The following is a 17743-nucleotide window of genomic DNA, read 5'->3' as shown; positions in this document are numbered from 1 at the left end:
GTGGCTCCTGAATGTGTCATGCATGTTCACACCTGTGGGCCTTTGCTCAGGCAGAGCCTTCTGCCTGGATGCCCTCCCCGACTTAGTCAATTCCTCCTTATTCTTTAAGACCCAGCTCAAATGGCCACTCCTCGCTGAAGTCTTTCCTGAGCCCCTCCCTCCTTGAAACCCTTAACTGTAGCATTTACCACATTTGTGAGAGCTTAACTTCCCCAAGCCTTCTCCCCTGCTGGCCCCTGAGAACCTTGACATCAAGTATCATGCTTGGTTTGTCTGGGTGTTTTAACCTCCATCTGGCACAGTGCCACATGTAGTAGGGGCTGGATGAACAGCAAGGTCACACTGTCATAGCATTGCTCATGGGGAAGCACCATGCAGAGGGGACTGGAGATCTGGACTCTGTCTCTGGCCCCTGGGCCTTGGGCAAATTTCTTATTCTTTCTAGACCTCAGTTCCCTTCTTTGTAGAAGGAGAGCATTGGAACATGACTATCTGTGATGCTGTTTATTAAGAGCATCACAGATAGTCTTACTCTGTACAAGGCACTATTCTAGAAATAAACATTATAATAATAATTACATAAGGTATATAAACATTTCCAGTAGCATGAAAATGCAAAACAAAGTCCTTCAAGTTATTTGCAGTCTAGTTCTGGAACCAAGGAAGGGAAGACCAAGACCTCTTAGGGAGAGAGGTTGAAATTGGAGGAAGAGGTGCATTTCATTACAAAAATCATTATGCCACTCTTGGCCCCAAAGAGGTGGTGTGGTGATGTGAAATGACCACGGATGTGAGAGGTGGAGCTCAGATCCCAACTCCACAACCCTCCAGCTGTGCGACCATTAGCAAGTCACTTTACCTTTCTGGGTCCTAACTATTGGAGATTGTCTCGGAGAGTTGCTGTGATATAGGACCTCATGAATACTAGAAACCCTTTCCTTCTAATCCCAAGGAATATAAGCTACAAGGAAAGGGAGCTTGAACAAGGGACCTCATCCCTCTAAGCCTCTTTGTTCTCATTGTCCACATGAGGGCTGCCAGGAGGACCAACTTGAGGTGAAGTGAGATCACAGGTACAGAAACCGGCGCTGAGATGTTCCATAAACGTTAGCTTCCCTCCCAGCCTGGCAGGGTGGCATAAGCCCCAGCTCAACCTTCTTGGGCAGAAAGCTTGGAACAAGGAATTTGGAGCTTTGGGGACAGCTGAGAAGGAAGCACAGTCAAAAAAAAAAAAGAGTCAGAGGAAGGCCCTGGAACACGTGATGATTGCCTCTCCCATCAGAAAATGCTCTTAAGCAAACAGCAAGTTTCCTCCATTAATAAGGCCTGTGGAATGCAGATGAGATTTTTTTCCTCCTCCTTTTTTGCTGATTAAGTTCCCCCAAAACCCCCTTAAGAATTTTAATAAGAAATGCAAAAATCAACAAAAGTCCAGCAAACCCTTTCCTGTTATTAAATAAAGGGAAAGTAAATATTGCAAATTGGACATATTTCATAAGAGGATGTTTTGTTTGGGCGAAAAAAATGAGAAAGAAAAGAAAAAACTATTTGCTTTCTGGCAGCAAATACACATCTTTGCTGAATTTTGGTTTCAAATTTGATGACTGGGGCATTATTCCTGGTTTGCCTGGAATTCAGACCTTTTGACATCTGAGGTGGACGTACCCAGGCGAGCAGGAAAGCAGGTTTGGGCCGCGTTGGCCTCTTCTCCCCTCTCTTTAGTGAGCAAACCGAAGAGTTCCTCAACCACCCAGGAAATTATGGTCCTAAGCTCAGTGGTGGGCACCTGTGGGGGTCACACAAAAGACAAAAACAACTTGGAACAAAGAAGATTTTTATGAAAGAGAGAAACAAAACACAAAGGTTCTCTGTGCCTCCTTTTTAGGATAAGATATGAGAGCATAAAACGTACTACATTGATGCAGCACAGAGGCCCTTCCGTCAGTCAGGTCTCGGTTTAAATCCTACTTCCGTCACTTCTTAGCTGGGTAAACTTGGGTCAGTTACGAAACTTCTGTGACTCACTTTCCTCATCTTAAAATTGGGGAGAATAAATCTATTTACTAATAGAGCTGTTATACTCAATAAATGAGTGAGGAAATGAATCAATAAAAGGAAAGTGCTGGGCTCTATATATATCATATTATTTTGTCTAATATGACAAATATAAAGGAAAAAGAGAAAAAGTGGTAAGACTTTAGTTCTCTCTTTTTCTTTGTGATGCTTGACAGTTTGCAAAGAATGTCAGCACTCGTGACTTTCCACGCTAGTCACCCCTGCCGGAGGAGATGAGCAAAATGAGAATTGCCCTTAGTTTCTGGTGGGAGCACCTTGTGCTGGAACCGGGTGTGGCCTCTCAAGGAAATACATTAAATGTTCTCATGTGACCATGAGTTCAGAGAAAATGATAAAGGAACAGAAGGGAGGAAGAGAAGCCAGAGGGGGTGGCCACATCCAGTCATCTTGCCCCCACAGCAGAGGCCTATCTTCCCAGAGTCCCTGGACTTCCTCCTGGTCCTCTCTGTTCTCCCCGTGGGGTTCCCACAGCCTCGCCGGGCACTTGCTTCTCCCTGGAGGGGAGAACAGTCACAGGTGGTGGGACCTTTTGCTTCTGTGGCATCCAGGAGCTGGATCCCACCAGCCATATTCCCACCAAGGAGAGTCTAGGCCTGTGCTCCCCAGCGATAAGCCCTGTGCCCCTTTCAGGCCATCCCAGAGCACTGGCAACCCCACTTCAAATCGGAAAATTATTTAGGTTTTTGTAGTCTTCTATCTTTACATTTATTTGTTTGCCCAAAGCATCTTGTGCGAAAATTAAAACAGATAAAGACATACAACAAGTAATTGAACAATCATCTATACCACCGCTCTCATATTTGCTCCTAGGTGTGTGTGTTTCTTTTAAGAAATGAAACATAAAGCTAAAGTCCTCTTATCTACTACCTAAGTCCCACAGATAACTAATGAATTTGGTGCTTAGCCTTCCTGTTAGTTTTAGTTTACCTTACCTATACATACTGTATAGTTTAATATTGTTTTGTGTGCATTTTAATTTATATAAAGAGTATAAAGGATTCATATTGCTCTGCATCTTGCCTTTATCGCCAACATTGTTTTTTAAATCTATCCATGTTGATATGTATATAAGATGTATTTTATTCCTTTTAATTTAAGCTGCATAGTATTCTACCCTATGAACTTTTATAACATGTTATATGTTCATTCCTCTAAGGAGAGCCATTTAGGTCATTTTCTTCCTTCCTTCCTTCCTTCCTTCCTTTCTTTCTTTTTTAAATTACAAACCACCATTCTCTGATTTTTAAAAAAGTCTTTGTATGTGTCTCTTCAGGCATCTGTACACAAATTTCTCTAGGAAATTTACCCAGAAGTCAAATGTGTTTTATCGTTAGTCATAGAGCAGAGGTAGGCATACCTGAGATCCAGACTCCTCTGGTGCTTACTTCCTGCATGACCTTGGGCGAATCATTTCACCTCTCTAAATCTGTTGTGTGTTTTTTTTTACCTGTAAAATAGGAGTGTGATATTCCTTAACTCACTGGGTTATGAGAGAATTAAGTGAAACTATTTCTAAAAAGCACCTGAAATTTTGCAAATGGTAGGAGTCCAGTAGCTCTCATCATCTGTGCTACACGTTTTCCTAGCAACCAACGTAGGACCTCAAGTCAATGCCCAACCCTTTGCAAAAGGGACCCTGGGCCCAGCAAAGTACTGCCTTGGGGACTTGCCCAGCCTACCTCTTACCCCATGGTATCAACTCTTTCACTTGCTTAGCCTAGTGTCAGCTCAGCAAATGGCAAATGTAACCCTCTGCATCTCAGTTTCCTCGCCGTAAGGTGGGAAACAGCACTTACTTTGAAGGGCTGTAGTGAGGTTGAAATGCTAGACAATGTGTGCAGGGCATTTGTTAAAACTGTCTGCCCTTCCTGCTCACCCTGAACCCTTTCTCCTTCAAAGGTGTTAAATTAACTGAGGCTCATCAGCAAAGTAAAGCGGAACTACGTCCCTAATTTGATTTTGGTTTCACAACCCCTGCATTTTATGATGCGGATGCTTTGAGTAGAGTCATTATGCGCAGAGGCTTTGGGAGGAAAACAAACCAGGGGGTTTGTTTTCCTCGCCCGAAAGCAGTCTCTGCAGAGGCCTGGTCGTTTAAATTTGCTAAAATATCTCCATCTAGTGGACTTGCTGAAATATTGCAGGGTTCGGCCCAGTCGGGGGGGGGGTGGGGGGGCGGGGAGTGGGGTGACAGCTGGTGCCTCCCTGCCCTGCTCAGAAACGTCGGTGGCTCCCCCTTGTCTACAGGGTGAAGTCCAAAGGCCAAGCCTGGAATTCCAGGGTACGCACAACCGGGCCCCGCCCTGCCTATCGGACCTTATCGTCGGCTTCAACCTCCTGCCCAGCCCCGCCCAGCCCCTCCCCGCTCCGGAACCTCAAAGTCCACACCTGCCTGGCACGTGGACTGGCCCGGTGTCCCAGGCCCCACCTCCCTTCTGCCTCTCCACTCTCCTGATAGAAACCCTCCTTTCAGGCTCAGCTTGAAGGCCACCTCTTCCAGGAAGCCTCCTCCATCCTTAGACCCATCCCAGCCTCCCTTGACCTCCCACAACACTTGCCTCAATTTTGTATTTCCATATTTAAAGCTGTTTTGTCAATACATTGCCCTCCCATATCCTGCATGATGGATTAAAATAAATGCAAGCCCCATAGTCCCTGGCTCTGGGTCCTTATCTGGCCTCCACTGCTTCCTAGCTCTGAGAACTTGGGTGAGGAGGGAACCTCAACTGGGAAACAGAGGTGAGAACACCTGTCTCACAGGGCTGTGGTAAGAATTAATAGGATGAAATGTGGCCAGCACACATTAATGCTTAATAAATTGTCCTTATGGTGGTCATGGAGATTCTGTGTAACATTTTACATATAAATGATATTCTTGTTCACTTTGTTAGATGTACTAAAGATATGGGGATACACACACACTCACACAGTTGATACTCATTTTTAGCGGATTCTGTATTTGCAAACTCACCTACTGGCTAAATTTTATTTGCAGATCTAAAATTAATACTCACAGTGCATGGTCATTCACAGATATGCACAGGCATGGGGCGGAGTGAAATGCATGTCTCTCAATATGCACGTTCTGGCCGAAGTCAACAGGTGATACTCTGTATTCTTGTTTCAGCTCTCATACCACAAACAAGTGTGCTTTTTATCGGTCTCTTTAGTGCCACATTTTTCATGTTTTTGTGCTTTCTGGTGATTTTGGTGATTTTGGTTGTTTAAAATGGACCCCAAGCAGAGTGCTGAAGTGCTTGCTGTCTAGTGCTCCTGACTCAAAAGGCTGTGCTGTGCCTTACAGAGAAAATGCATGTTAGAAGAGCTTCATTTAGGCTTGCGATGTAGTGATATTGGTCATGAGTACAGTGTTATTGAATCAACGATAGATATTAAACAAAGTATCTTTAAACAGAAACACACACAAAATAAGTTTATTTATTAATTGGTTGATGAATATTGTTGCCAGAGACTAGCAGGAACCTAACCCTGTATTTCCCCTAGGGGCAATGGTTCAGTATTTACTAATTCAATGTTACAGTGATTCTATAGAACTTTGGGGATAATAAAAATTGTATATGTACATACATTCTCTTTTTATATATACTGTATTTTGCTGTGTATAATGTGCACTTTTTTGCCCAAATTTTTAGGGAAAAATAAGGATGTGCATTATACATGGGTAGTACTAATTCCATATCTATAAATATTTTAAATTCTTTTATGTATGCTTATGCGTTAAAACTCAAGAAATCAATGACAATATCCGTATGCAAAAGAGTGCTCTGGAATACTATAATTGGTTTTGTTTCTAAATATAAATAAATAAAACCATTAAATTAAAAAATTAAAATGAAAGATATTTTTCCTGAAAATCTGGGCCAAAAACATGAGTGTGCATTACATATGGAAGCACATTAAACATGGCAAAATAAAGTACATACATATATGTGTGTATAATAAAATGTAAAGATTAGAGATACATACTGAAATATTCTGAATGAAATTACATGTCTGGGATCACTTAAAAATACTCCAATGCCCTGGCTGGCATAGCTCAGTGGATTGATCTCGGCCTGCGAACCAAAGTGTCGCAGGTTTGATTCCCAGTCAGGGTACATGCCTGGGTTGCAGGCCATGACCCCCAGCGACCGCACATTGATGTTTCTCTCTCTCTCTCTCTCCCTCCATTCCCTCTCTAAAAATAAATAAATAAAATCATTTAAAGAAGTCTATAAAAAAATACTCCAGCAGTGGGATAAGGGTGTGTGCGTGTGTGTGTGTGGAGAGCGTAAAAGAAATAAGATACCAAAGGCCACATTGTGGAAGTGATGATTTATTAGATAATTCTCTCTCCCAAATGCATGTTTGAAAAAAGTCCACAACAAAAGGCTTAAAATACACATTGAGAGGAAATCTTGGGGAAAGAATATCTTATTCAGTAACCTATTCTGGACCTTCTGTGGGGTCAGGGCTCCAGATGACAGTACCGAGATCCCCATTGTGAGGGAATCTGGAATCCCAAGCCCTGGAGTATAGAGCACCATGCTGAGCCTCAGGGGATTGTCTCTGGTCTCAGCAACCCTCTGACTTGCTTGGCCACCTCTGGCAACTCAGAGTGCTTCTGAACCTTTTGTCTTATCAGTTAAATAAGGAAGTTGAAGTGGACAACCTATGAGTTGCCTTTCATTTTAAAACCCTCTAATTCTAAAACCAGTATTTCCTAAATAGGCATATTCTGGTGCAATATTACAGCCTTCCCACAGCTCCTTCTTCCCTGCCCAAACCATCTTGATACCACTCTTCTCTGAATCTTGCTGAGGTTCTTTTTTGCAACACCCCAACAGGAAGCTATTCTGATTTTGGTCTCTCTAAAGTCTGAACTCCTTAGCTGAGCAGTTAAGGTCCATGGTGTCTTGAGCTCTTTCTACCAAGAGCCCACAGTCTAGTTAAGGAGGACCAGAAAACAGGAAGCACAGAGGAAAGTCACCAAGCCAGCCTGGAGAGGCAAGACGAAGTCTCCCGGAGGAAGAGATATCTGAAATGAGACCTAAAGGGTGACCAGGAATTACTGCAGCAGAGTCGGGAAGGATGTTCTGGGCAAAGGCAACGGGGTGTTCCATGGCCTGGAGATGAGAAATTTAGGAAAGGTCTAGATTTCAAACACACTCACACTTAGCCCCGAAGGTGCCACTCAGTTGGTTGAGCATAATCCTGCAAAGCATAAAGGTCCTAGTTTGATTTCCCTATCAGGGCACATGCCTGAGTTGCTGCCAGGCACTGGTTGGGGGTTGCGTGAGGGGCAACCAACTGATACTTCTCTCTTTCTCCCTCTCTTCCCTTCTCTAAATAAATAGATAAAATCTTAAAAAAAAAATAAAGTCACACTTAGCCCCACCCTGTCACCCACCTTCCCCAACTGCCCAACATATGTGTGTGGTGTGTGTGCTGGGGATCCTAGGCTTCATATTTGAGAAGATATGTATTGGACTCCCTATCAGTCCTCCTAAAAAGGTTGGAAGAAATTTTACACTTCCCAATGCAGTTTTGTTTTGCTTATCCCATATAATCCTGACGACCTGTTTTTCAGATGAGGGAACTGAGGCTCAGAATGGTTTGGTCACTCATGACACTGAAGAAGTGAAGATTCAAATGCAGGTCTGTCTCCCCATCTGTCGTCCTTTACACTGCACAGGGCAGACAGTGCAAGTGACTTTTAGGCAGCTGCCTGCGAGAGGGCACTTCCTTTACAGCCCAAATGCTGCAGCTTATACATTGAATATAAGCTGAGTTCGGCGTCAGGGCCGAGGTCGCGTAACAAAGTCCGGTAGCCTCAAGCATCCCATCCCTCCAAGAGCTAGGACTCCAAGTCTTTAACACCTGGACTCCAGTCGTGGCTTCACTACCTCCTAGCCATGTGTCATTGAACAAGTAACTTCGGATCTCATGTATAAAATGGGTCATGCGAGACTGTCCTGAGAATTAAACAAGAATAGCAGCCGCGCAGCAGTCTGTCCACATAACGTGTGGCACTCAGGAAAGGGGACATGCAGCCTAAGCTTCACACTTCACGAGGGACGACTTCCGTGCTCAGGAGAAGCCCCTCCCCTTTTCAGGATGTGCGCAGGCGTGCTCCTAGAACATTCGGTGGGTGTGCCCACGGGCTCTGCGGCTGCGCATTCGTCCCGCTTTGCGGCGGCAGTACTTGACGGCAGCGGTGTCCGCCCTCGCCCCTCCCCCCCGCCGGCGTTGTCGGGGTAACGGTGAGCGCGTGGACTCGATGAAGGTAAGGTAGCAGTGCTAGGCGCGCGCCGCGTGCCTGGGCATTGAGCGTGGTGGCTCAAGCGTACTGGGCAAGGGCGAGGTTTCACCGCAGGAGGAAACACGGCCTCTCCGAAAGCCCCCCAGAGCGAGAGTGGAAAGGGCGGAAAGACTTTCCCTGGGTTCCACAGTCGGACCGGAACAGGGCCGGGGGGAGGAGCTAGGCTTCCGGGTTCTGCCGGAATTAACTCCTCGCTTCCTCCTCCGTGCACCTGTGGCCCTTTGTACTTCTCTTTCTCCTTTCTGGAAGTGTTGACGCCACGTCCCACAGCCGCTGGAGGTCGGGCTTCAGGCGACCCCTCCCTTCCTTAGAGGAGCCTCAGCCGCTAGTTGGGTTGCTGGGGGATGGCGGGAGCTCAAGGAAACTAGCAAAGGGATAAGTTAAGACAGATTTAGGAATTTGTTGGGCCCGGAACACTTTTCGAGTTGTGTGCTATCATTCATTGCAGTTTCAACTACCGTCTGGCTAGCACTTCCCCATGGTAGACCCAGTACCTTGCGCATTTGCACAGTTACCCATTTAACCCTAACAACAGCCTTCAAAGGTTTATTGTTTGTTTATACTAAGTAGTCTTAGGTTCTAACTTGACAGCTTCCCAGGGGCAGGATTGCCTCGTCCCTTTTATCCCTGTCTCCACTGGCCCAGGAGTAAGCAGTTGGAATTTCAAACTTTTTTTTTTTTTTTCAATTGGGAGAAGGTGAACTTTGCTGTGTGGGAAGTTTTAACCAGGCTTGTTAAGGCAAGGTGGACCCAGGGAATTGGAAAATTAAATGTAGCTAGTTCCCTTCTCCCTTTCGGTTTTGCTTTGTCTTGTGTGTTAGCTTATCTGCTCAAGGGAAAAATAAAGAACAAGCCCTGCTTTTAATAGAAAAGTAAATATATTTAACACTGTGGGCGTCTGGAATCAGGAATGCCCAGGTTTGGGAAGAGAATAACAACAGCTTACAGGTACATAGCATTCAGCCCCTCGGAGCCCCTTTCTTCATCTGTACAATGGGAATAGTAATAGAATTTACCTTGGGAAGCTGTTGGGATTAAGTGTGTTTGAATAGGCCATCCTATAACCAGTGGTTGGCAACTTTGGATACATGTTGAAATTCTGGGCCCCACCCCAGAATTTCTGATAGAAGTGCAGGTAAGGCCAGGACATTAGGAGTTTTAATTTTCCTCGGTGATTCTAAGGGCAGCCAAGCTTGAGAGGCACTGTTACATGCCACCCCAAGTTACTTTTCTTAATCTCTTTTCAGTTGTCATAATCTGCAGTGGCTCCATGTGTAAACCAGCCTTCACATCTCAAAAACTTCCTGATGACTGACGCAGTCCTTCCTGTACATCTGTGTGTGCTTTAGACGGCGGTCCTCTTTTAGGCCAGTCTTAACCATGCCTGTCTCCCTGCATTATTAACCTGGTGTCTTTAACAATGGGGCTTTGGGCAAATAACTTGCTCCAAGTCCGGGTTTTTGGTCCTTGAAATCAGGACAGTAGTACTCACCTGTGTAGCATACAGTAGAGTCAGTGCTAGCATGTACCTACAAATCATGGTTGGTTCTTCTCATTTAACTTGCATCCTACATCTTCCATCATGCTGTTCTCTTATTGTGGCACTAAAGCAGCACTTCTTAAATGTGTATTGCAGGTTTGGAGAGTTGCAAACTCAATCCTTTCTCCTCTTGCCTCCCAAGTTCAACACAAGGCAGCTCTTCCACAAAACTACAAAATTAGAGGTCATCTGGTTTGTCCTGTCAAGTATAACAGCTTTATTGAGAACAGCTTTATTGAGAAGTCATTCACATACTATAAAGTTCACCTTTGTAAAATGTATCAGTGATTTTAGCATTCAAGAGTTATGCAACCATCACCATCACTGCAATCTGACTTTAAACATTTTCTTCATCCTCAAAATAAACCCATACCAACACTTCTCCCCTCCCCCCGCGCCTGCAGTTGCTAATTGAATCTGTGGATTTGCTTATTCTGGACATTTCATATTATGGTCTTACACATACAGTATGTGGTCTTGTGACCAGCTACTTTTAGCATGATACTGTCATGGTTCATCATGCATATTGTAGAATGTATCTGTACTTCATTCTTTTATATTTGCTGATAATACTGTACTGTGTGGATATCCCACATTTGGTTGACGCATTCATCTGTTGATGGACATTTGGGTGGTTTCCATCTTTTGGCTTTTATGAATAATACTACTGTCAACATTCACATACAGACTTTGGCGTGGACATGTTTTTACTCTTTTTTGTATCTATACCAGGAAGTGGAATTGCTGGATCATATGGTTATTCTGTAGTTAACATTACAGTAACTTCCAGATTGTTTTCCAGTCCTGTTCAGTTTGAAGATGAAGAAGCTGGGCTCAGAGAGCTTAAGTGGGTTGTGACAGTCACATCATGATGATGGCATCTCTGTATGTATGGAAGGCCTACTATGAGCCGGATTCTTGATGGGCATGCTGTTACACGGGCAGAGACAACACTAGGTCATGGATTTGGAGGCTTTGCGAAAAACTGGGGTTTGTTTTTGTTTTGGGGGTTTTTTGTGGCAAGAAACCTGTAACACATGCTTGAGTCTGAGTACAGAGTTCTTACTATCAAGTGGCATAGCCCAGTATTGCTTTTTTCAGACTACATGAGCAATCTGAAAGGGAAAATCCTGAACAAACCAGGCAAATTAAAGCATAACTTTTCAGTTTTGCTTGTTTGAGGTAATTTAATTGGAAGTTCTTGAGGTTAGCCATTCAGTATTTTCTTTTAAAAAAACAATTCCAGCCCTGACTGGTACAGCTCAGTGGATTGAGTGCCAGCCTGCAAACTGGAGTGTTGTCGGTTCAGTCCGGTTCAGTATCCGTCAGGGCACAGGCCTGGCTTACAGCCAGGTCACCGGGTGAGGGGGTGTGGGAGGCAACCACACATTGATGTTTCTCTCCCTCTCGTTCTCCCTCCCTTCTACTCTCTAAAAAATAAGTGAATAAGATCTTTCTAAAAATTTAAAGCATTAAAAATTCTAATGTAGTATATATAAGTCAAACACTAACCAGAAGTTAAGTTATAAAAGTGAAAACCTCATAAAAATCTGAACTGTTCCTGGAAATCCCTAGAAAGTTCCTCACCGAAGATCAATGTCCTGCCTCAAAAAAAGCCAACACAGTATTATTTAAGCTTTAGAAAAAACTGCTGTTTCTACAACCAAATAGTAAATGTAATAGTTGGCTTGGGCTGGGGGATAGGTCAGCAAGTGAAAACCTAGTTAAAATGCTCTTGGAAGAAAACCTCTCAACTGACCATTAATGTGCAGCATACGCCCTTTCGTCGTGAATGCTGTTCAGAGTGTGTAATGTGCACAGTTGCTCTCGGTGTGTGGTTGCAGTGAGGGTTCTTCCTTAGGAAGTCTAGCAGTTTGCTGCTCAGAATACTTTGGCAATTCTACAAAGGTCCAATGTGCTGATACTTCTTTTTCATAGTTATCTTAGTCACTGATTTATCGATTTCTCTAACTCCCCTTGGTCTGTTCTTGTTTTCTGTTTGTTTGTTTGTTTGTTTGTTTCCTCATTTAATTCCTCAACCTCCTTGTGAGAGTTGATAAAGACATCACACATTGGGCAAAGCTTTTAATTTTTTTTTAACTGTCATGAACCCTTAAAACCACTCACCTTCCTTTCTCAGCTTTGGCCACCTTCATTGGTTGTAACAGGCTTGGTTACATCCATTGCCCATTGGGATGCTGGTTCTGAATGCAGAAGGCACCTAAATAATCAGTCCTTTCTTTGTGAGAGTTTGGAGCCACATAGTTTAAATGTGTGTGATATAGCTCCACTCTTTCTTCAAGCACCAGATACATGCACAGCTTAAATCAAATCCAGGCCTGGGACTAAGGGAGCAGCAGATTCAAGCCTCCCTTCTCTAGGGCGTCTGCTTGTCGCTTAGAGTGGCTGGCCCAATTTCTTGCACTGTTTACATTTTTTCCCCCTTGCGTATGGTTGAGTTTTCCTAAGTTAAATGCATCTACCACAGCTCTGTGTCTTTATCGCACAATACACTCAACTTGACTTCCTTCCTTTAGCCATTATTGAATTGCAGCCTGTTGTGCATTAGGTGCTTGTTTTGTCTCCTCGGGCTGAGAATAAGGCCTGGAAGGGAGAGGTACTGACTTCAGCTTCCTTTACTCCCTCCTAGTGCTGGGTGCACAGTAAGTAATTCCACAATTCTCCGTAACCCTTTAGCTTCTAACCTTGAGAAAGAGTGAACCTTCAGACCAAAGGGGATGGGTGCTACCTGTGCTTGCTGCAGAGCCCGGAGGGAAGAGCTCTGGCATTCAGCAGGCCCGGGATGGTCTAGTGCCCCCCTCTCTGGAGTCTTTTACATAATCTTTCAAACCTGAATCTGTTTCCTTTCTGTATGAGGATGTTAATAGTGCTCACTCCATAATAATACTTAGAGTGAATACATGCATCATGCTCAGCATGAACCACAAACTCTTCTAAGCACTTTATGGGTCTTAACTATAAGACAGAGTTTATTTTTATCCTTATTTTGCAGATGAGGAAACCACAGCACAGGAAGATTAAATAACCTTTACCTGCAATCACACAGCTAGGAGGTAGTGAAGCAGATTCCTGCCCTGGCACGCTGGCTTTAGAGTTCCTTCTCTTAGCCACTTGCATCTGGAGTGCATAATAGACCCTTGACTGGGAACTGCTGTTGCCATTGTTATTCATCAGCTTACCTTAAAAATTGGAAGGTGATTGACATCCCCAGCACCTCTGATACTAGGAGCCCCTGGTAGGTCCATGCTAAAAGTCTGTTGGCTGAGTGAAAGAATGGGAGTAATCCTAATAGGCAGAAATCCTCTTGTGCTTGCTATCAGGAAACTTTTGCAAAGCATTGTGACTTTCGGGGCATGTCACTAGGCCTCAGTCTTGTCAGCTATAGTGAGAAATAATGCCACTTCTTGGGCACTGTTGTGGGAATTGATTGAGATGTTCTAGGTGAATAAGATTTGCACTTCTTAAAAAAAAAAATTCTCATGACTGTGTCTTTTAGTTCACTGCTTTATAAATATTTGATTTTTCCCACAGACCACAAAGTTTTCTGAGCCTAGGTACAATGTACTCACATTTTTTATCAGTGTATTCACTGATTGACTGTTTCTTTCTCTTCATTATACTCTTTAAAGAATAGTTGAACTTGAAAAATGGCAGAAGCAGTTTTCCATGCCCCAAAGAGGAAAAGAAGAGTGTATGAGAGTTATGAATCTCCATTTCCAATCCCTTTTGATCAGAACTGTGGACCTAAGAAAGATTTCAAAATGTTCCACGCCGAAATGATAAACAACAATGTCATTGTGAAAAACGCAGAAGATATGGAGCAGCTGTATGGGAAAGTAAGTATAGGAGGCCCTGGCAGGGCTACTTCCCGGCAGCCTGGAGCCAGCTATCTTTTCTTCTCCCCATCCACCCCCAAAATAAATAAACTGTAAATGACTCATATTCTTCTCTTGCTGCTTGGTCTCATGTCAGAACACTACTGTTTGACTCAGGGGCCCTGAAACCATGTATCGTGAAGATAACTCCCTCATTCTGGACCCACATTTCAGCAATGAAGTAGGGTCAGTAACATTGAACTTTCTTGTCTCAGTGATAAAAGTAATGCGTATTTATTGTAAAAAAAAATCAGGCAACTTACAGAAATTAAATTAAGGGTTAAAAAGTTCAACTTCCTCACTTCACTCCCATTTCATCCCCAGAAGTAACCACCGAGTGGCATATTGTTCTGACTCATGGACAGATCAGATCTGGCTCTTTATCTGCTTTCTTCCTAGTTGGGAACCTCTTCTTAGATGAGGGCAAATTCTCGTTTTTGCTGTTTTACATTGATAATGGGTTTGAGTTGAGATTGGTAGCTTGCTGTCCCACCCCTGGCCTCATCCCTTAACCAGTTCATCACTGGGGCACTTTTTAATAAACAGCTTTATTGAGATATAATTTACAGCCATAAAATTTACCCATTGTAAGTGTACAGTTCAGTGATTGTAGTAAATTCATAGAGCTGTGCAACCACCCATTTCAGAGCCCTCCCATCAATTAGCACAGAGTTCCCTCATGCCCATAGCACTTCATCCCGGCTCCTACCTTCAGCCTGAGGCACCACCCATCCAATCCCTGTCTCTACAAATGTGTCCTCTCTAGATGTTTCTAGAAAATATATAGGTTATAACCACCCTTCCAAAATGGGATACAGTGGGTGGCATTGACTCTGGTGAAATGGGGGTCTAAGCCAAGGACAGTCTCTCCACCTTTGCAATATATAACATTAAGCAAGAGGCTTTATAAAGTGTATATACCCTGATCAGTGTGGCTCAGTTGGTTGGAGCATCATTCCCCAAAGCAGAAGGTCACTGGTTTAGTTCCTGGTCGGAGTACATGCCTTGGTCGTGGGTTCATCCCAGTTGGGGTGGGTACAAGAGGAAGCTGATCGATGTTTCTCTCTCACATCGATGTTTGTCACACTCTCTTACTCCTATACCCTTTCTTTAAAAATAAAATATTTTTTAATAAAATGTATAAAGTGCTATGCACATTATTCTGATTGTTAAATCTTGGTAAGGATAAAAGGTATTCATTTTATTATTCTCTCAATTTTCTGTGGGCTTAAATTAAGAAATGGGAGGGGAAAAATCTATTTTGTTTCTGGAATCATTAGGAAGGAAAGGAATACTTCAATCCTGCATACAGGAGAAGCCAAGAAGCTTTTCGTACCAGGTAGCCTTGACTCCTGCTTTTAGACACACTGCTGCTGAAGAAGAATCCCTACCTCTGCCTCTGCCTCTGCCTGCCTGCTGCCTTCAGCATATGAGACCTAGACTGAACTCATGAGTTATGAGACAAAGGAGGCGTACTAAAAACTCGCTAGCTGAAACCTTCATTAGTAATGGCTAGATAATCAGAGGGAAGATGTAATAATACATCTCTTGTTAACACAAATAGCTATTCTCCTTCAGCTAAAAAATTGATAACTAAAGGTGCCCTAATTTTGTTTTCTCTCTTCATGGAAGGGTTATTTTGGAAAAGGAATCCTGTCTAGAAGCCGTCCAAACTTCACAATTTCAGATCCTAAGCTGGTTGCTAAATACAAAGGTAAATTTGTGCATCATTCAGTTCTTTTGGCAGATAATTATTTTCTTTCATGTTTGATCCTCCACCTCAGCTTATATAGTAAAATTCTAGTAGAGGAGATGCACACTGACAATTTTACTGCTAAAAAAATAGTAACTAAGATCATTCTACTAAAGGTGAAAGGGTTCTTACAATGGGTGAAAAATGTGTTTTATCTAATTTCTAAAATTATCAAAATTGTTATTCAGTCTTTTCTGTTATTAAGCATTGCCTAGAGGAGTACTGTGGGTGTGGAAGGCACTGATAGTTAGGTACCTATTCACCTGTATGCAAAATGAGTTTTCTAGAATTAGAATTTGCAACAATAGCTGATATTGATGTGTTTGTTAAAACATAGTAATATGTGTAGCTCTCACTTGCTGGTCCACTTTTCTTTAATTTATAAATCTTTTAACCTAGTACATTTCTCTAGGGAAATCTCATGGTAATTACATAACCAGAATCAGCAGGTTAAAACATAATTGGAGAGGATTTTAAAAACATTTTATTGTAAAAAAAAATACAAATTAAAACTGTACTGAGATATCATTTCAGCAGTCTGATTGGCAAAAATCCAGAAGTTTGCCCATCAGCGAGGTCCTGAGATACTCTCGTGTGTTTCTTGTGGGAGTGCAGGCAGCGCAACCGCTGCAGAGAGGAGTTGGGCGACATCTAGCAAAATTATACATGTATTCACTCCCCCACCCTTCCCCATTCTCCTCACCTCCTGAATCCCGGTAGCCTTAACATGCTTTCCGTGTCTGTGAATTTGCCCATTCTACATATTTCATATAAGTGGAAACACCCATTATAAAGACTTTGTGTCTTTCACTTTTGTGTTTGGGCATTCGTCCATATCAGAATGTCAGCCTGAATAATATCCCATTGTACGGATATTCCATGTTTTGTTTTTCTGTTCATCTAAAGATGGACATTTGGGTTGGTTCCACTTTGGAGCTGTTATGAATAATGCTGCTATGAACATTCATGTACAAGTTTTTGTGTGGACATATGTGGACATTTCTCATGTATATATACACACACAGCCCTAGGAGTAGACTTGCTGGGCCATGTGATAATTCTTTTTTAATTTTTTGAGGAACTACCAAACTGTTTTTCACAGTGCTTGTACCATCTTACATTCCCCTCAGCAGTGCACAAGGCTTCTAGTTTCTATACATCCTCACCAACACTTGCTATTTTCTATTCTTGTTTTTGATCATAGCCATTCAGTGAATGTGAAACAGTGAAAGTTTTTAATTTTAATGAAGTCCAAATTATCTACTTTTTTTCTTTTGTTGCTTGTTCTTTTGGTATCATATTTAGGAAGCCATTGCCAAATCCAAGTTCAGGCAGATTTTCCCCTCTGGTTTCTTCTAAGAGTTTTATAGTTTCAGCTCATACATTTAGGTCTTCGATCAATTTTGAGTTAATTTTTATATATGATATAAACTAAGGGGCCAGTTTCATTGTTTTGCCTGTGGATATCCAGTTGTCCCAGCATTTGTATTTACTTTTATCCCAGTAATTCCACTTCTAGAAATTTATCATAAAATTGAGTGCCAGCCTGTGAACCAAAGAGTTGCCGGTTCGATTCCCAGTCAGGGCACATGCCTGGTTTGTGGGCCAGGTCCCCCGTTGCGGGTACATGAGAGGCAACCACACATTAATGTTTCTCTCCCTCTCTTGTTCCCTTCCCCTCTTTCCAAAAATAAATAAATAAATAAAATCTTAAAAAAACAATAACACTTAAAGATATAGCAGCAAAAATATGGAAAGAAATAGCATAAGGCTATTCATTGCAACACTATTTCTAATATTAAAAGACTATAAGGAGGGGACTAGTGGAATAAACTGTAGTGCATTCATATAATGCAGTACTATGCAGCTGGGCATGAGGGATACTGGGATATATTTTTAAGTGAAGAAAACAAGATAAAAGAAAGTCTGCATAGTATGCTATGGTTTATCTAAATGGGGGAATATAAATATTTTTTGAAATATAAGGAAGGATAAATCATAATTTTTTAATGTCTATCGGGGAAGGATGGAACAGGATGGAAAGAGAGGTGAGACTTCATAGATTTGACTTTGGAACTTTGTAAGTGTGTTGCACGGTTACACAAAACAAAGACAAAACACAAAACAAAACAAAGTCAGTTTTAAAAAGTAGAGCC

At 42.6% G+C, this 17743-nt stretch overlaps 1 protein-coding gene across 5 annotated transcripts in view; it reads left to right on the top strand.

Moving 5' to 3' along the window:
• Positions 1 to 8251: 8251 nt before the first annotated feature.
• TSEN2 (tRNA splicing endonuclease subunit 2) overlaps positions 8252 to 17743 on the top strand; it is a 37584-nt gene continuing 28092 nt past the window's right edge. For 2 of the 5 annotated variants that reach the window (XM_045832132.1, XM_045832128.1), the window contains exons 1-4: positions 8252 to 8362; positions 12952 to 13194; positions 13589 to 13795; positions 15467 to 15548. In XM_045832132.1, coding sequence (XP_045688088.1) covers positions 13607 to 13795; positions 15467 to 15548 — 271 coding nt within the window. In that variant the 5' untranslated portion in view covers positions 8252 to 8362; positions 12952 to 13194; positions 13589 to 13606. The remainder of the gene's footprint in view (positions 8363 to 12951; positions 13195 to 13588; positions 13796 to 15466; positions 15549 to 17743) is intronic. The other 3 variants (XM_045832130.1, XM_045832129.1, XM_045832131.1) reach the window with 3 other exon arrangements.

The sequence above is a fragment of the Phyllostomus hastatus genome, unplaced genomic scaffold, assembly GCF_019186645.2.
Source record: "Phyllostomus hastatus isolate PE091 unplaced genomic scaffold, TTU_PhHast_1.1 phas_contig_16, whole genome shotgun sequence".
NCBI lineage: Eukaryota > Metazoa > Chordata > Mammalia > Chiroptera > Phyllostomidae > Phyllostomus > Phyllostomus hastatus.
Note: the sequence above shows the minus strand (reverse complement) of the source record. Positions and strands in the feature narration are given on the sequence as shown.